Source organism: Diabrotica undecimpunctata, chromosome 5 (assembly GCF_040954645.1).
Source record: "Diabrotica undecimpunctata isolate CICGRU chromosome 5, icDiaUnde3, whole genome shotgun sequence".
Lineage (NCBI taxonomy): Eukaryota > Metazoa > Arthropoda > Insecta > Coleoptera > Chrysomelidae > Diabrotica > Diabrotica undecimpunctata.
In genome coordinates, this window is record NC_092807.1 from 123,522,679 (window position 1) to 123,541,617 (window position 18,939).

General features: G+C 31.6%; 2 protein-coding genes across 2 annotated transcripts; one reads left to right on the forward strand and one right to left on the reverse strand.

The window, feature by feature from the left end:
• Positions 1-2,633: 2,633 nt before the first annotated feature.
• LOC140441752 (RNA-binding protein 48) lies at positions 2,634-5,730 on the forward strand. The gene is made up of 2 exons (XM_072532651.1): positions 2,634-2,917; positions 4,985-5,730. The coding sequence occupies exons 1-2, from the start codon at positions 2,828-2,830 to the stop codon at positions 5,333-5,335; spliced, it is 441 nt and encodes a 146-aa protein (XP_072388752.1). The 5' UTR covers positions 2,634-2,827; the 3' UTR covers positions 5,336-5,730.
• A 1,526-nt stretch (positions 5,731-7,256) lies between these two features.
• On the reverse strand, positions 7,257-18,925 carry LOC140441750 (ras-related protein Rab-18-B-like). Its single transcript, XM_072532650.1, has 3 exons — positions 18,330-18,925; positions 13,508-13,633; positions 7,257-11,775 (listed from the first exon to the last, which is right to left on the reverse strand). The coding sequence occupies exons 1-3, from the start codon at positions 18,705-18,707 to the stop codon at positions 11,665-11,667; spliced, it is 615 nt and encodes a 204-aa protein (XP_072388751.1). The 5' UTR covers positions 18,708-18,925; the 3' UTR covers positions 7,257-11,664.
• Between the last annotated feature and the right edge of the window lie 14 nt (positions 18,926-18,939).

Consider the following 18,939-nt stretch of genomic DNA (forward strand, 5'->3'; position numbering starts at 1 on the left):
CTGTCATCGAACGAAGGTGATATTTTGGCATAAATTGGTAACACTTATTTGACAGTTGCGGTGTTGACACTTTTTGTACTTTATTATTTTGAATTTTAAAGTGAATAGCTCTTGTTTTATATTTTTACCTATTTAATAAAATCTGTTCTTTTTTGAACAAAATTATTGTTTTATTTCAAAAATTTTCAACTTTTGCAATAATTATGTGACCTATTTGATTTAAAATGGATTCAGGATTTTTTTATACTTTGGCAACTATGTAAACTTCGATCTCTGTCAATGATAATGACGTGCAACGGTAAGTAAATTAGATGGACTGTAGAGCTGGCGTCACAGCATAAGTTATCTTGACCTTGTCCTGGCCTGGCGTATCACCAGAGAGTTCGTGTTCGTAGTTCTCTGGTATCACCAAAGAATATAGACCAGATATAGACACTTCTTTCTTCTTTGGTATCTGGCAAATCTAACAATGGCTGATCTTGTTTCCCGAATGTCAGCGGTGTACGAAAAAATTCATTTGGTACATATTATATTCGTTGCTACTTACATGTGAATAAAAGATATAATGACGTGTAACATTGTCAAATTAAAAAAATATTCGCGGGGAACCGCAAAGTGGGCGACGCCTGGTGGTAGATTTCAAAAGCATCCACTTCAGGAAAACCTTGAAATTGCCATTAATTTGATAATTTGTATACATAACATATTAGCGACCGGTTTATATTGTAATTAACAATGACTTCGACTTCAAAAAAAGTTTCCGCTGGACGAGAATATGAGAAAAATTTAGCAATGCATTTTGTGAATTGGCAGACGTATAACCAAATATAGACGCATATGCGTCTACATTCTTTGATTTTACTGAGAACGATTACTTTCCAAATAAGTGTTGATTAAAAATATTTATATTTTAATATATTTATATCTAATTCACAGTAACACCTGAAACTAAATTGAGAAGAGTGAAAAATGCTGTTCTATCAGCTAAATTGCCCCAAAGGTCTCATGAAGTTATTAGTAGAAAATGTAAGGCATAATTTACAAAATATAACGTGGCCAGCTCCAAAAACTGCCTCACCCTCAACTAAAGATCTCTGCCGACCTTGCAACCACAAAAATAATTGAGATAATGTAAATTTTACTTTCCGTCTTTCAGACATACTGTAAAAAAACACATTTAATTTTATTTTTATTCAGGGAGTCAATTACCGCATGTATAAACTTGAATTACAAACAAATAAACTTTGAAGAACGTAATCCAACTTTTACTTTGGCAAAACATACGTGTAAATGATTTATATTAAACATTTTATAGCTTCGAGATCAAATAAATGACAAAATGATTTGTTTTCCCGAAGTGATCGTCCAACTTTGAAATCTTGAGCGAATTTTTGTAACATAAACATATAATATATTTTACAGGTACGTAGGTGCTCATCGCACGCCACTGATGTGACTGCATGCAAAATATTAATTTTTTTTTTTACTAAAGACACAGAAGTGTACTTACATTAAAATCTGGTCAGTAAGACCAATTATCAATTTGTTTCTAACTTAACTTACTAATGAAATCTTAAAATTAGGTGTCTATTCACTAGTACCTTTCCTATTAATTCTAATAACTAGCATTAAATTTAGCATGCATACTCGCACAACACTTTACTCTGCTTTTCACTCACTCATTATACCAGTTCAAAAGGCTTTGTTCTTTTGAGCCTTCTTTCTAGGTTCGTATTGTCGAGGAGCTGGATAGCCCCGACGTTTACATGATGAAGGAGTCGTTGGGTCGTTGTTCATGGCTCCCTGCAAATTTCTTGATTATCTGATTGACGTCTTCCATCTTGAGGTCCCGGTGAAGGTCGTTGTTCCTAACGTACCAAGGCGCATCTACGATGTTCCTCAGTACTTTATTCTGGAATATCTGGATTACTTTGATGTTACTAGGCTTGGCACAGCCCCAGAGTTGGCAGCCATAGGTCCATACTGGTCTCAGTATTTGTTTATAGATTAGGAGTTTATTATTTATGGATAAAGAGGAATGTCTTCCCATTAACCAATACATTTTCTTGTACCGGATGCCTAGTTCTTCTCTTTTCTTCTTCACGTGAGCTTTCCAGCGAAGTTTCGCATCAAGAGTGATCCCCAAGTACTTTGCTGATGTTGCAATAGGCACTTGGACATCATTTATTCTAATAGGAATATTATTAATTCTCTTATTGGTAAAATTTATATGGACTGATTTATTCTCATTCAGTTTAATTTTCCATTTTTTGGTCCATTCATGGATTTTATTTATTGAATTTTGTAGTTTTTCTGTAGTATTGAATTTTTAATTTATTTATTTAATTGAATTAAAAATGTATTGAATTTTTTTTGTTCAATTTTTGTAAAATTGAACAAATTTTTAATTGATCAAAAACAATACATTAAATTATTGACTTTATACACAATGGTATTTAATCATCTGTCAAATTCACGTCGGACATTGTAGCTAGTACCACAGTATAGATAACCCATGGTACTAGATAACCTACTATACTGTGCTAGTACTGTGAGGTCAGTTCCGTCGTCTATCAGCTACATGTAAAAAAATATCAACATGTTCCATCCTAATTTGACAGTTATTTATTATTTTATTTCATAAAAACATAACCTAAAAGCTAACCTAACCCTCGTATCGTATCGTATATTATACTACTTGTATATTATTTATATATGCTATTATCTATGTTTTATGTCATAAACAAAGAAAAATATTGATATTGGTACAGCAGAATGTTGAACAGTTTTCTATAATTTGTTGTTTTAAACAAAATAAATATTCAATATGAGCTTAAATAAAAGTCACCACAATCAATTGGAATTATGTACGAGCAGGCCGGCCTACAGACAAGGACGAAAATTAACTGCAGTCAAGGTGAATAAAATCTTTTCATTGTTCATTTTTGTCGTCATCACTACAACATTCATATGGCACAAGAGATACCACCCTTTAATTTTGCTTAATTTGCAGCAATATTTGTTTATTTGTTAAATTATCTAAGGTATAGTTTACAGAGTTATTCTTATCAAAACTGCTATTATTCGAAAACTGCGTTTTTTTCAGATACACAATTACTTGGTATAATACAATTATTTATTATCCACAGTAGTTTCGGTTAGTCTTTCGAGCAATGTTTTAAGTCAAACTCTTCAGCTCTGTACAATTTTACATTGCTGTAAGCATAGTACTCAAATGATTGCCTTCAGGAAGAGGTGCATTTAATTCTATAAATATAGTCATATTTTATAAATTTAGGTGTCTATTTATAATATAATTTATATCTATAAATTTTATAACAGTTTATCATTTCAGTTACTAGTTGAGTGTCTTTAGTCATTTCTATTTACAACTAACTTTTTGCGAGTCATTGCAAGCATATGCCAAGTTCTCCCAGACATTAGTACTATACAATTGAGACAATAAATGCTTGTATCAGTTTATTGCGATTTGTTATTGGCTACTTGCAAATGCTCCCATCTAGAAGAAATTATAAAAACTATATTTTCTTTTAAGTTGTTAGTGTTTTTGTTTAGAATTGTATTACTTTAGATAGTATAATCCCATATTATCATTTAATATGTACATAATAACTTCTGAAACTTACAGAAATATTCTATTTCTTTCACAAACAACTCTCAGTCTACAAGCATCCATACCCTATGATTGTACTATACAAACTGACCAGATATGACATGTTGCATATAGGTTACTGTATGGATTTAGGTAGGAGAAATTGCAACTTATATTTTTATCTATCTAGACATTTTTCTTGTTCATAGGAGTTACTGACAGACAAATCTTCATTCAAAAACATCTAAACCCCATTCCATCCAAAAAAGAAACCTTGCCGCTGGATCAACCCAAAATCTTTCTACCTTTTATTAAAGGTGTCACTGACAAGATCAGTAGAACTCTTCTTCCTCTAAACATCAAAACCATCTTCACTACTCACTCCAAGTTGTCCAATCTCGTCAGATCCGTAAAAGACCAAATCCCCAATGAAAACCATGGTGTCTATGAGATACCTTGTTCCAGTTGCCCACGTACATACATAGGACAGACAAATCGACCAATCCATAACCATATTTACGAACATTCTATATCAGTCAAACATTCCGATACTACTTCAGCCCTAGCCCAACATGATATTGAGAGGCCACAAAATAGATTTCGAAAAAGCAAAAACCATTGCCCCCATTCGCTCCTTAAAATCAAGAATCATTGGTGAAACTATCGAAATTGAAATACGGCCTAGCAGCTTAAATACGCGCGATGACGCCAAACGACTACCGGCAACATGACGACCCGTTCTTCAGCAACCTCCCGCCCACACCGCTCAGGCCACGTCAGCGCATACCGTTCCCGCGCATACTGAGAGTATAAAAGCAGCCACACAGAATAAGACCGTTCGTCACTCGACACTGAGAAGTAGGCAGATTGAGACCTCAGTGCCGTTTGAATGTTCTTGTATTTATACAGAACACGATATTGGTACATCACGAGTGAAGGAGTAGGCAGATTGAGACCCCGAACTCGAACTGAACCGTATCACTCTTGATAATGGATCCAAAATGGGTGCCGAAACGTCGATTTTTTAACGCGGTTCTTCCCGAGAACTTAGTAATTTTCATATAGGAAGGAGTATTCACTTCCGTCGGCCCCCGCGCCATTTTTTAAAATTTAATGAGTGACTGTATTGATTGATTAGATCACATGCGACAGTCAAAATCAGCAGTCTTTTATAATCACCAAAAAAAAATCACAGTTAATAAAGCAGTCTGTAATAAAATCTTATTAACTTCATCTTTGATATGAACTAATATAAGTATTTGTAAATATTTCTCTTCATATATTGTTTGCTTAGCCTGCACAACTTATTGGAACAATCAATAGGTGGCAATAAGTTTCATAAATCATTAATTGAATTAAATATCATTGTAGGTGTACACAATTAACCAGGAATCCCAACATCTCTACATCTATGGTGTACCTTCACTCAAATTACATCATGAGTTAAAAACTAGATGTCTCAGGTATGGAAGAGTGGCATCTATAGCTGTAGTAGAAGATACAAACAATGTTCCCTTTACTGAATGTTACCATATTGAGTATAGCAGAATACAGTCAGCAAGGATAGCAAAAAGGCTATTAGATGCTACATCTTTTTATGGTGGGATTCTACATGTGTGTTATGCACCAGAGTGTGAAACAGTTTCACAAACAAAAGCCAAATTGTTACAGAGGAAAAAGGATGTCCTATTGAGGTTACCAAAAAGTGAGAATGAGACATGATTAGAACTTTTTGTCACATTGCAAATATATGAAGGGATATAAGAGCATTGATTTTCACGTATAGAGATTGATTATTAAATAATGTTCCGGGCTCGATCTATTTTAGAACACTAGTGTTAGAATTTAGGTAACTTCTTCAGGAGTGTAATGTGATAGTGGCTTTTGGTAACTCCAGTTAATTTAATTTATCAAGAGATAGAAACAAAGGACCAAGCCGATTTGAATACATGAGTTACCTAGATTGATAGTCTGCATTCCTCATTACTTTTCTGAAAAATCACTCAAGTTCTGACTTATATTTTAATTGGATGCCAATCTACTGTAAGATTTATTGAAGAATTTAATATATAAATTATATGTAACTAAAATTAATAAATTCTATTTAGTTTATATAATTTGTTTGTTTTGTATGAAGGTTTCTTATAGTGGTATGAGAATTTGATATACTAAGCAAATTGATAAAATTAGTTCAAGCCACCATGACTCACACATAAGTGCAAGTATGAGTCCAAGCAATTGACAGATCCCTTCCAGATAACTAAGGGGTTAAAACAGGGAGGTGGGCTGGCTCCGACTCCGTTTAATATATGTATGGAGTATGTTATAAGAAAGAAAATATATATATATATATATATATATATATATATATATATATATATATATATATATATATATATATATATATATATATATATATATATATATATATATTAAACCCAGAGCTATGATTAATACTATTACCAGATTTAATATTAAAGTTAACAGTCATCCGGGTTGAACCGCGTCTTTGATGTCTTCTTCAGGGCTTCCGTAGTCTCAGTCTCTATAGCCACCGGACACTACTGCAATTATCATTAACCAATGTATTTCTCCTACTGGGAACAGAGGAGGGTTCGTTTATACCGTCGATGGTGACGTGGTCTGGGTGGAGAGACCTGAAACCACGCTTATTCCATAACATGACGAGAAACTTGGGACAATGGTATGAAGTCTGTCTTGAGCGAGAAGGAGCAGATTTAGAACATGTAATAAAGTGTCAATATTTATTTCGTAAAACAATAAAATAACTACAAGTTCAGTACTATTTATTTTGGAATATACTGTATTTCTTGTAGAATTTCTTTGAACTAATCTTTTTCTTCTCCTTTACTGTCAAAAGGGGAGCATATACTGTTATTGTATTCTTTTATTTATGGCTGTCCAATCCTTGACATATTATATTTTTTCCTTATTGTTAGACACTCCCCTTTTTGCTCTTTATTTATTCCACTATAGGATATTCAAATCAGACAGATATTTCCAGATAAAATACGGTAGTAGTAACATCATTGCAACCTATAAACTCTGGCGTACGTCAAGGCAGCTTGGTTCACTCATATCTATTATATAATATTGACATATTATATTTTTTCCTTATTGTTACAGACATTCCCCTTTTTGCTCTTTATTCACTCCACTTTAGTAATGAACATATTCTTCTATTATTTCGTTTCCTTGACACTTTTTTAATTTTACAAATAACACTATGTCAATTTTCCATTGTTTTTGTTCCGTAAAAATTTCTTGGTTATACGCTGCACATTACAACATCATGTATTCATTGTCCGTTTTCGCTGCTGAGTTCATTTCCGTCCGGTATGTAAGACTTTTTATCGGGATTGTTAAGTTATATTTTTGTTTCCCAGGTACCGGGGAGCGAACCCGACGACCTAACCCTCCTCCTTTCTCAACCTGGCTTGAGATCGGCTACGACGACACAGGTATTGATCAGAATAACAGGGTATATTGCAAAGTAGTGTCAAGTGTGGGATTGAATTAGATGCATTGTAACCTGTGACACTCGTAACCTAGGAGTTAAGATAGTTGGTGTGTATTACACCCCAAAATAAAATAAAACGTTGCTTGAGGAAAATTAGAGATATTCAGATTTATAAATATTTATTAAAAACCAATATTAACAAAGTAAAGTAATATTATATAATAAAAAAACAAATGATATTATAAATAAAATTTTAATGTTCAATCATTTTCACAGAAATTTCAACCAAAACAATATATTTTTAGTATGTATGGTACAACATAATCTCTTATTGCTATTAGAATCTCACTGAGCAACGTTATTTATGAAAGTGCATCATACATTAATAAATCTGCCAGGACAAGGGTCCATTAATTAAAACTTCCGGCTAATTATAAAGGTGCATCAGTCCAGGACTGTTGCCATTTTCAAACAGACTTCAATTTTTGTTTGCCTTTTATGTTGACTTTTTGTATATATGATGTTTTCACAGAATACATGTAAAACGCTTCAAGAAATAAAATGGCACCAAAAAGTTTAAACAAAGTGTGACATGCCCTTTTCGAAATGATGGGTTCGATTCAGTATAATCCCAAATTACTTTCGATGAGCTTGTTGCAGAGCATCAAGAAACTGAGCGGAAAGATTATCTAATTAGATAGGTAGTAAAAATGTAGTCGGATCTGAAGAGATTCTCCAAAAAATCTTCAATTATTGAAATTTATCCTACAAAAAATGCAGCACGACATATACAAGGTGATCAACTTTTCTCAAGACACAAAGTCATATCTGTTAGGTATACCAAAAAAAGGTAATTTACAAAAAATCTCCAAAACTATTAAGTATACCTAGGCATGGCAAATTGGATGATGGTGATATAAAATACAGGCGATGCATTTAAAAATACTGACCAAATAATCAATTTTTGTTTTGACTTACGCTGAGTATGCAGTAGCAAAATCAATCATTTTTATAAATTTTTATAATCATTTAAAAACTATAGCTTGTAATAATTTGATACAAGTAGTTTGTATCAAATTGTTTGGAATCTAAAGCTTAAATGTTTTTAGTTAAATCATCAGCAAAGTGAAAAAATATAACACAAAAAAATGGTTCCTTTGTGAAATTTATGTGAAAATGACTGTATAGCAGCTGAAGAAATATATCCATACATGTACATATACTTTAACTTTAAAAAATATATATATTCTACAATAATTATAATTTATAAATCTTTTGAACAAAAACAGTGTGGACTAGTCGTCTCTGACATATATTTAAGGTAATATTATAGTTTCATATATCCAAGCTAGTGTTAATATCTTTTTATATAAAAATTACAGCATTCCTATTGATTAAAAAGCTTATTTACCTAAAATAATATATTATGTTTGTAAAGAAACTAAAACTTACAAGAAATAGGTAGGGGTATATTTTTATCATCTTTAATATCAAACGTATCGGAAAGCTGAATGCAGTTACTTGCTTTGTACAATGATTGCATATGTGTAGCTTTGTAGGCTCCTATAACTACAGTAAAACAACCGTGTTGCTACCAAGTATCGTTAAAGTTTAAGGATAACTACTCGAACTGATTCAGATGGATATCGAGGAAATGTTTTAAGACGCTCAAACGCTACATACACACTCGTAGACTCTCGTAGGGGTTCTAGGTCTATACAGTCAAGCACCAAAGACTGGTTCTGTGCCAATAGGCGCTCCTGCTTAACCCATTAAGGGCCGAGACAATCAACAAAGAGAAATTTGACAATTGATTTATTAGATTGGATTAAAAACACATACATTAAGACTAATTTACAACCAAAAAGAATTTTTTTTTTCTCATGAAAGGAAAAACAGGTGGGTGCGTATACGCACCTTTGGCCGAATACGCATACAATTTTTAAAAAAGGAACATATTGTATCTTAACTGTAAATTAAATTTTAAGATGAAAATTTTCGAAACATTCGGGGTGTAGATGCACTGTACACTTTTTACATAAATAAATAGTATTACTTTTGCACATCCGACATTTTCTTCTTGCACTATTATCGTCTCTTTTTATAATGTGGCCAATATTGTCGAATGTAGTTTCATCTGGTAAAGCAAATTTAGATGGAAGTCCATATACTGAGTTTGACAATGATGTAGCGGTTTCTTCACTATTCTCTGCATGTCCACTATATTTTAGTAAGTTAAGAACCAATCTCGAACGAAACTCCAGCTCGGAAATTTTAGAATCATTCGCAATTTTAAAAATTTTCCAACTATTGATCACCATACTGTCAATCATGTTAGTAAACAACGGCCACCACCACTTTTTTCCTCTTATTTTAATACGGTAATTCACAATGCCATTATCATGCAGATCCACTCCACCCATGTATTGGTTATATTGGTGAATTAGGCTGAGGGATAAGAATGTCTTTGTGTTCTTTACGGTTATAACGTTTAGTTTGCATAAGGGGTAAAACGTCACATGTATTTGTCATTACAGTCACTACTGAATTATTCGTCCATCTTGTCACCAAAACTTCTAAATTGGAATCGAATGCACATGTATATGAACCTCTTTCCTTTTTTTTTCATAATTTTGTTTTCTTCTAGAGGACACTTAGCAGTGCGATTTTCCCTTACTGTTCCTGTTGAAAAGAATCCTTTTTCTTTCAATAGTCCAAAAAGAGCATATGACGTAAAGAAGTTGTCGAAAAAATCCTTATGTTGCTGTGGGTTTTTAACTATCGAAAGTAAATTCAAAACAACTGCCGTTCCTAAGCTAAAACTATTATCTGTTTTCTCAGTTTTTCCGCCATATGGAATAAATTTGAACAAATAACCAGTATCAGAACATAAACACCATAGTTTAAAACCAAATCTAACAGGTTTTCCACGGATGAACTTTTTGCAAGAATGTCGCCCGAAATATGGAACCATTTCCTCGTCAATGGAAAGATTTTTTGCAAAAACTCCAAATTGTGCAAACTTTCAGTTAATTATTTCAAACATTGGTGACAATATAATATATTGCTTTTTTATATATTATATAAAAAAGCAAATATAACGTTTACAGCACACAGCAATTTTATAAATAGTGAATGAAGTGTATTGACTATTGACGAGATCGTAATTTCAGATTGTTTAGTCTACGAAAAAAATATAATATGGTTTCGGCCAAAGATGCGTATACGAATCCATCGTATAAACATGCAATTATATACCTTATTTTTAAAGTATGAATGAATAAGTTTTTAGAATAATAAAAATTTCAACATATTTTTATAATTATTATAGAATACAAAATATGAATTAAGTTTATAATTAGTATCGGAAAAATTTTTTGTATGAAGATGTGCATAAATCATTAAATTATGCAAAATTATAATAATCTTAAAATATTTAAAAAGTAATATTTTTGTCAAAAGAAAAATGATACTATATACCTCAATCTATTGAGATGTTACTTCAATAAAAAGAAAACATTAAAAAAATTATTTTCGGACCAAAAAAAAATTTACAATAAAGGTTGCGTTTACGCACCTTTGGCCGTAAATGGGTTAAGGAAGCAAAGACCAACCATATTGACTGAGTAAAAACCTATTAAATATATGTGCTCAGAAATCTATCATGCCATTCATTATTTATTCAATCTTGGTCTAGGGGCATTGAGGGCGGGAATGACGAGAGTATCTGGTTTGAAACGTAAGGCTATGCGAGTTCTTGCAGGCTCTTTTAATTCTTACTGTGCCCTCCTTGTATATCTTTGAGAACCTTATGCTTGTTAAGAGCAGCGGGAGGCGCTTTAGGAGACATGCACGTGATCAGCACCTGTCACCAGTTTACCATAACAGTTTTTAACTGTTTTCTCAAACAGTTAATTATAATCTTTGTATCGGCATGTAAGTAATATTTATTTAATTTAATTTTACTAGATCATTTTTCACTTAATTTTTATTTAATCAATAATTACGGTCGTTGGTGATTGAATAAATTGATTGTGAGTAAGTCTTATTCTTATTTCTTTTTACCTATTTGAAATCGACCCACACATGCAACATATTCAAGATTTGTTATTAAATAACTAAATTCTACTAATTCTAAACAAAACCAATATACGTAGTTACAGAATTGTGTTTTTTTTGTAATTGAGTGAATGGACAGTACATGCACACGTTACATTTTTGCAAATATCTTTTTTCTGGACTTTGTTTTAATAAAGAAGCACTAAAGCTACAAGTTCACAATGTATGAAAATATTAAAAAATCATTAGTTTTTTGTTTAAATGGTGTTTTTTACACATGATGTAAAAATGATAGTTTTGGAGATGTACTGTTCTCTCACTCACCGATTCAATTATAATAATGCGGAATTGTGATCATTATATGATTATACCAATTTTTCTTAGGTTAGTTTGTTTTTCTTGTAATTTTCAGGATACAAATTTACCACATCTATATTTATATGCACAAGAACCTACCTACATTTTATAAGTTTTAAATATCTTTATGTTAAATTTGTTCTAACCGACATTATTAGACTAGAGTACAATAGCTAGTGCAACCTGATGAGTTCGTTCTCTCCTGGTTGTTCAGGTGAATGTTATTTAGTGCATAGGATTCCCACAAGCTTGGTGTTTGAATTATCTGAAAAAAAAAGAGATATTTTATCTTTTAAACAATTTAAAGCTTACAGCAATATCTAGTAAATATATCTATAATAAAATTCAATAAGCTATGCAGGAGACGTAAACATTAGTAGGTGTATTTGCTTAATACTGTTTAATTCTATCTAAAAGTTGTTTTTTTGGATCGGAGTTTCTATTAACCTATGTAACATGCTATGGTAGGCTGCCAATTTATGTTGTGTAGAACTTGAGATTTTTTCCAATTCCACCTTTCCCCAAATACATTTAATATTAACTGCATCATCGAGTATCTGGTACCTCTCGTTATATGTCATAAGTACTCAATTTTTCTCTTTTTTATGATTTTCATCTCTTGATCTATTCTATTTAAGGCTTCTAACTTGTTCATCATATTAACTTTCATTATCCAGGTGTCAAATCCTGATAGTAATACAGGATACTCATACAATTTTAGGAACTTAATTCTCAGTTGTAGATTCAGCTGAGAATTGCAGAGTATAGTGTGTCGTTTATCCAGCATCCTAAGTATTTACAATGGTTAACTTTTGTCATCAGATAATTGTTGAAAATTAGTTAAATAGAGTTAACATCTTATTTACTAAGCACAAGTAGCTTTGTCTTTGATATATTTATACCAGGTCTGTTACTGAAACATTCTGTAGTGGGCACTGTCTAAAAGGAATTGAAGATATCTGATTCTTTAAACCATGATCACAGTGTCATATCCATAACTAATGTTGTTGATGTAATCTTCAGTTAGAACAAATTTGGGAACAACACACAACTTGTCTGATTCCTCTTTTGAATGTAAACATTTTGCCAGTCATGTTGTCTACGAAAGCAGAGGCCTTTTATGGTTACTTGGCTTTTTCCTCTCCAGGTTTGGGTATGAAAACCGTTTACAAACCTCTATAGTTTTGCATTAGCTCTAGCAGTTTGTATTAAAACAGCTTCTAATCTTGCTTCCCATTTGCGTTTTTTTCTTCTTGTGATTTAGATCAATTGATTGCTGTTTGGGGGCAAAACTGTCAAAGATGCTCAGATGAGAAAAATAAGAATAAAGTATTTAAAAAATTATGAAGAATTCAATTCAAATTCAATTAATCTTATGATCACAAAAAAATTCATGTTTCTCTCAATGAAATGGACACTTTTGATAACTTATACCACTAATAAATTAAAATGTCATTGTTTACAATATTGACTACCTCTATAACCTACACTATATCACTAATAAACTGAAATGTCATTGTTTACATTGAAGTGAATATGTTAACATTGAATTGAAATTAAAAAAAATGTATATATGAATACTAACTATTCTAGGATAGATATAATATGCCAGAAATAAAATTCGTAGAAGTAAACTCTACAATGTCCAAAGTTTCATGGTGATCAGATGAATGGTGTAATAATATACAAAGTACACACACACACACAGACAGACAAAGGGACATACATTTGTTTTTATATACTTATACAGAAGAAGATGAAATACAATGTGATATATTTGCTTTTATATATCTATTTTAAAACTTAAGTTTATGTTTATTGTCTTTATTATTAGATATTGAATATAAAATGGGATTTCCATAATTTTTGTAAAATAGAAAAATGGTTTTAGTGCATGTGTTATCTGTACATATGATCAGAATGGTGATCTAATAAGGATTTAATGTTTATATATTTTTTAATGGATTAAAATAGCAAGCAAGAGTAAACAAATCTACCTGATGAACTAGTTCTTCAAATGCTGACTGTACCCCATCTTTTGTCTTGGCACTGGCCTCAATATACAATGTTTGATGTCTTCTAGCAAACCTCATAGCTTCTTCCCTAGATACTTCACGTTTATCCTTAAAAATATATATGTGTATTAATGACCTTTATATTTATTACAACAAATTAAAAGTAATTATAAAAACTATAGCGATATTAAGAACTTTATAAGGTGAGACTTTATAATAAAGATTTCTATTAATTTAATGTGTTTGTATTTGAAAATATGTTATTTTGATATCAGCACTACTATTTTCATTGTAAATAAAACTAAGTGAAGAAAAACCCTGAACAAAAGAACTGATATAAACATCACATAAGACATAAAAATGGATATACCGTGAAACCTCGATTATCCGTCTAGGCACCGGACCAAGGGTATGATGAATCATTGAAAAGACAGTTAACAGAACATTAAAAAAAATTAAAAATTCATAGTACAAGTCTCAACTTTGATTGTTTTGTTTGACCATATAAGAGGAATTTGTGTTCGTACAATCGCATCGATTTGGTTTAAAATATTCTGAAATCTTTGTTTTACTTTTGCTTCACATTTTGCAACGGCTGAATTTCTTAATCATGTTATCTACTTTATTGACTTCTTGTCGAGAAAAACACTCAATGTATTGTTGCATGTGCGATGCAGCTTCTTTACGCAAATAACATCATCGACATCGACACTGTCAAATTCCCAGTCTGTGTCAGCTTCTGAATCTGTTTCATCTGCCTCTGTTGCCATTTCAATGATTTTATCATCTGTCAGTATTCGACAGCCGTTTGCGTTCTTATCACAAATTAACTATTCGCTTATATCATCTTCAGGCAACGAAAACAAAACAGTTGATTCAACCATAACTTCATTTGTTACCGCATCACGCTCGGCTGTCACAGGGGCATGTTCATCTTCAGTTGATTCAGACCATAAATTATTCCACGTTCCAGCGTTACAGGGTATCATCATCATCATTTTGGCTTTACAACCCTGTGTGGGCCTAGCCACCCCAAGAATTTTTTCCAGTCGTCCCTATCCATCGCATTCCTCCGCCAAGCACGTATTTCCATATTTCCCATATCTTGATCTATGGTTTTAAACGGTATGCTTTCCAGTATTCTTGCAAAGAATATTCCCCTTCCATAACGAGGTTTTAAATAATTTTTTTTTTTCTGTATCATCTTCTGAAAGTTTCAATGAGCGATTGATCTATTGGTTGTATAAATCATGTATTCGCAGGCAGAAAAGAGCACGTGATATTTCCATCGTCACTTCGCAGCATACTTCAGGATGGACAGGTGCATTGTCCAAAATGAGAATCGCCTTTGGTGGCAAATTGTTTGATTGCATATATTGTCGAACATCCGGTATAAAAACCTTTTTGAAAAAACACGGCGTTAGAAAAATAGATAAACAAATTTTGGTTTGCAGTACAGACCTTTTTGAACCATTCAGCGAATATTTCTTGGGACATCTATGCATTATGTTGTGTGTAGTAGTTAGCAGAAAAGCGTGTTCATATTTATGCCCTTGAAACAATGTGTTTTTTTACTGTACCAATCAATAATACAAGAAGGGGATGGTCACCACTTGCATTTGAACACATCATTGCTGTGATTTGTTGTTTTTGCATTTTAAATCTGGGTGCATATTTTTCAGACAGTACAGGCAAGTGTTTTCGTTGGCAATGCTTTGTAGTTTAAACCAGGTTCATAAGCATTGAACACTTGATTGCGTGTCAAACCATATTCATCGATCATAGCTTGAAACTCATTCGTCAATGACTTCAACACTTGCAGCATTTAAATTTTCAATTTTCAGTTCACGTATACAGTGATGATTTTTGAAATGTTCCAACCAATCGCTGCTTCCTCTGAGTGAAGGATCGCCGTTCAATTTTATGTTGAAAAACAATGCTTTTTCGTCAACAATTGGTCTGGACAAAGGAATACCTTCTTTTTTTTAATGAACTACAAATATAGAGCTATGTCGAGTGATTCATTTGTGGCTTTTTTAATTGTATTACGATGTTTCACCCAGCCATCCAACGATTCCATTTGCGAAGTGAATACTTTTCAATTTTTTCAGCATTTTTCTTTAAATCATTGATTGTTGTTCTCAGAACATCATACTTTTTGCTCAATGCGACAGCAGACACACCTCTCTTTAGTTCTGCAATTAATTGTAATCTTTTTTCAATTGACAAAACAACACGTTTTCTTTTTGGAGTTACAGATGTGGAAGACTCCATTTTTCAAAACTTAATTGATTCAATGACTACTTGACACAATCAATGTTCAAATCAAACTAAATAATGGTGACACAATCACACATATTGACTGTAATTATGCTGTGCTTTTTTATTTTCAGCTCACAATTCTAAAAATAGAACTGCAAAAGCATCACTCATTTATCACTTTTTAAATTGTGATTGAATTGCTGAATAAAAACAATAACTGGTTACATAAAATGTGGTGGTTGCATACATAAACATTTCAGTGAATTTTGTTTGGTTTATCATAATTCTCAAGTAAAATGAATTGATGACTGAATTTTTGCTTATGTAGTCAATTTATGTACAGACCCTGAGGGTTAACAGTGGTGACAGTTAATGGAGAGACAGATAATTGAGGTTCAACTGTATTAAACAATATAATATGCAATACCTATACATTGTGGGAAATCTCCTAAGAAAATTAAAATTTTTGTGTTCTTATTTTAAAAAATCATAAAAATACTGAGACAAGTCAACTTTTAAATATAAATGTGTGCTTAAAACTTAAATTTAAATGTACAAGGTGATTCACACAAGTCTAGCATAGTCCATAACCTTTATTTTTAATGAGACACCCCATATATTTTTATATTTTTAAAAGTTTCTCAAAAGCTTAATCTCAAAGAACTATATTATGTGGGGTCTATTATCAATAATGAAGGGTGCAATTTTAAAATTATACAGTATGGAAATCACTTATGGAATACGATCGATGGGGCCTTAATTTAAAAATTATAAAAACGCTGAGACCCATCCACTTTAAATTTAAATGTGCGCTTTTTAAACATAAATTTAAATATACAGTGTGATTCACACAAGTCCATCATCTTTATTTTTAATGAAACACCCTGTATATTTTTAAAAAGCTACTTAACAACCTGATCTCAAAGAACTATATCATGTAGAGTTTATTATGAATACTTAAAGGTGAAATTTTGAAACTATATACAATTATCCAGGTCACTATGACTGAGTTACTGAAATTCATGATCTGGGAATTAATTTAGACTCTAAACTTTAAGAGTTCTTTAGTTAGACCTCATCTAGAGTATTGTTCTTGTGTATGGTCTCCATCTTGTAATATTTACATATCAAAAAACCAGACAGTCCAACACAAGTTCTTAAAATATATATAGCACACAAAACAGGTATACCATTTGAATTAAATCAAGTAAATTATGATCAAATGAAATCCAACTTGTATTCCCTCATTTTATGACCAACAATTAATTAAAGATGTTCTATGGCAGAATTAATTCTACAGTCTTGTGTCCTCAGCTACTTGAGCAGGTTGGTATGCATTTAGAACACAATTAAACCAAACTTTTTATGTTCCTCTCCATAGAACCTACTATACACACAGTAATTTTTATCTCAAGCACTAAGATGGATGTCAGGCATGTATTTATTTGAGTGGCTATAGAATAGTCCATTTTAATTGTAAAACTAAATTACTTATATGATTAAGTTTTTGATATTTATTCTATTAACATGTTCTGTGTCTGTGCTGAGAGTGTGCACGTATTTCATGTGTGCCATTGATCATACACATTTTTATTAAATAAATAAGTTTCAGTTCAGAGTATAAATCACAAGACACACTATATAAATAAAACAACATTGAGATCCACCATTAAGATAGAAAAGATCTAACCTATTACAGAAGAAATACAATAATAACACTGCAATTAAAGGTATAATGATCTCAGGACAGATTCACATGAAAAGAGAGATTCAAAAAGAAGCAACTGGAATTTCAGACACATTTTGTCAGACAGTATTCAGAAATAAAAAATTAAAGATGAATCTCTGGAATACAATATCCTAGTATACATGTATACCAGTAACTAATTAAACAAAATTATGAAGGGGAAACAAGAATGCTACACCAGAGAACTATATTATAAAAATACAAAGAAAACTAGATAAATTGTAAAGATAAAAAACAAAATGACAAACCTGTTTATTATATGAAATTGAATTTGGGAAACCAAAAAATTAATCAATGGAAGGGCAAATATACCTATATGATGAAATACAATGAGATTTATTTACATTATTTCAAAAAAGGTATATAAAAACAACACAACAGAACATTTAAGTGTTATATATTTTTAAAAGGTATGTGTTTAAATCTATGGATACTGAATAACAACAACCTATTATTAGAAACAAAGATTATCATAGAGCAAAGTTTAATTGAGTCTATACAAGTATAAAAAAAATTTAAACAAAAGCTGATAAGTGAACACATGGGCTAATGATACAATAAGGGGAAATGTGAATATTATGCTCAATAAGCAAGTGAGAAATAAAAGAGTAAAAGGAATAATGCATCCTAGAAGAAAATATGTAATACAGCAGAAATAGAAAACAAATAAAGTTATCTTCAAAACACTTGATCTGAAAATAGATTACAAGTAAGAAGGCATTGGCTTACAAAGGAAAGCTAGAAAGGAATCTTGCCGCCTATATAATTATCAGTATATAAATATCGTAATCTTACCACATCTATTTTGTTTCCGACTATCATTTTTACAATATTACTTTTTGTGGAATATGTTTCCAGTTCACTCAACCACATTTCTAGTTTTGAGAAGGAAGCATAACTACTAACATCAAACACTAAAATTGCACCCTGAGCATCCCTATAATATGAGGGAGTCAAAGTTCGAAATCTTTCCTGACCAGCAGTATCCCATATAGCTAGTTTGACTGTGTTGCCATCAATTGTAAGTCTCTTGGTTTTAAAATCTACACCGATAGTCAATGTTTGTTCAGGATCAAAATTATCCTCAGTGAATCTAAGAAGGAGGCTTGATTTTCCAACACCACTCTCGCCTATAATTAGAAGTTTTAAAGTTGTAAGTATATCTTCCTCCATTGTTATTTAATTTAACAACATTCACTGTTCGGAATGGAACTTTCACTTGTGACAAATTTCTTTTTAAACTACCTCCAAGTATATGCCTTCTAACCAAATTGTCGAATTTAATTAACTATTTAATTGGTATTTTCACCTGTGACGCAGATATATTTTTAAAAACAAAATATTAGGACGTCAAATATGACAGACAATTGCAACATGAAATTGAAGGTTATTTTATAATTTTTCA

Bases quoted from the DNA above. Each gene is read 5' to 3' on its own strand.
- LOC140441752 (XM_072532651.1), top strand. From the start codon at position 2,828: ATGAGCTTAAATAAAAGTCACCACAATCAATTGGAATTATGTACGAGC. The intron at 2,918-4,984 runs GTGAATAAAATC...ATATCATTGTAG, and splicing joins GAAAATTAACTGCAGTCAAG to GTGTACACAATTAACCAGGA.
- LOC140441750 (XM_072532650.1), bottom strand. From the start codon at position 18,707: ATGGAGGAAGATATACTTACAACTTTAAAACTTCTAATTATAGGCGAG. The intron at 13,634-18,329 runs GTAAGATTACGA...TATATTTTTAAG, and splicing joins TCGGAAACAAAATAGATGTG to GATAAACGTGAAGTATCTAG. The intron at 11,776-13,507 runs GTAGATTTGTTT...TTTTTTTTTCAG, and splicing joins TTGAAGAACTAGTTCATCAG to ATAATTCAAACACCAAGCTT.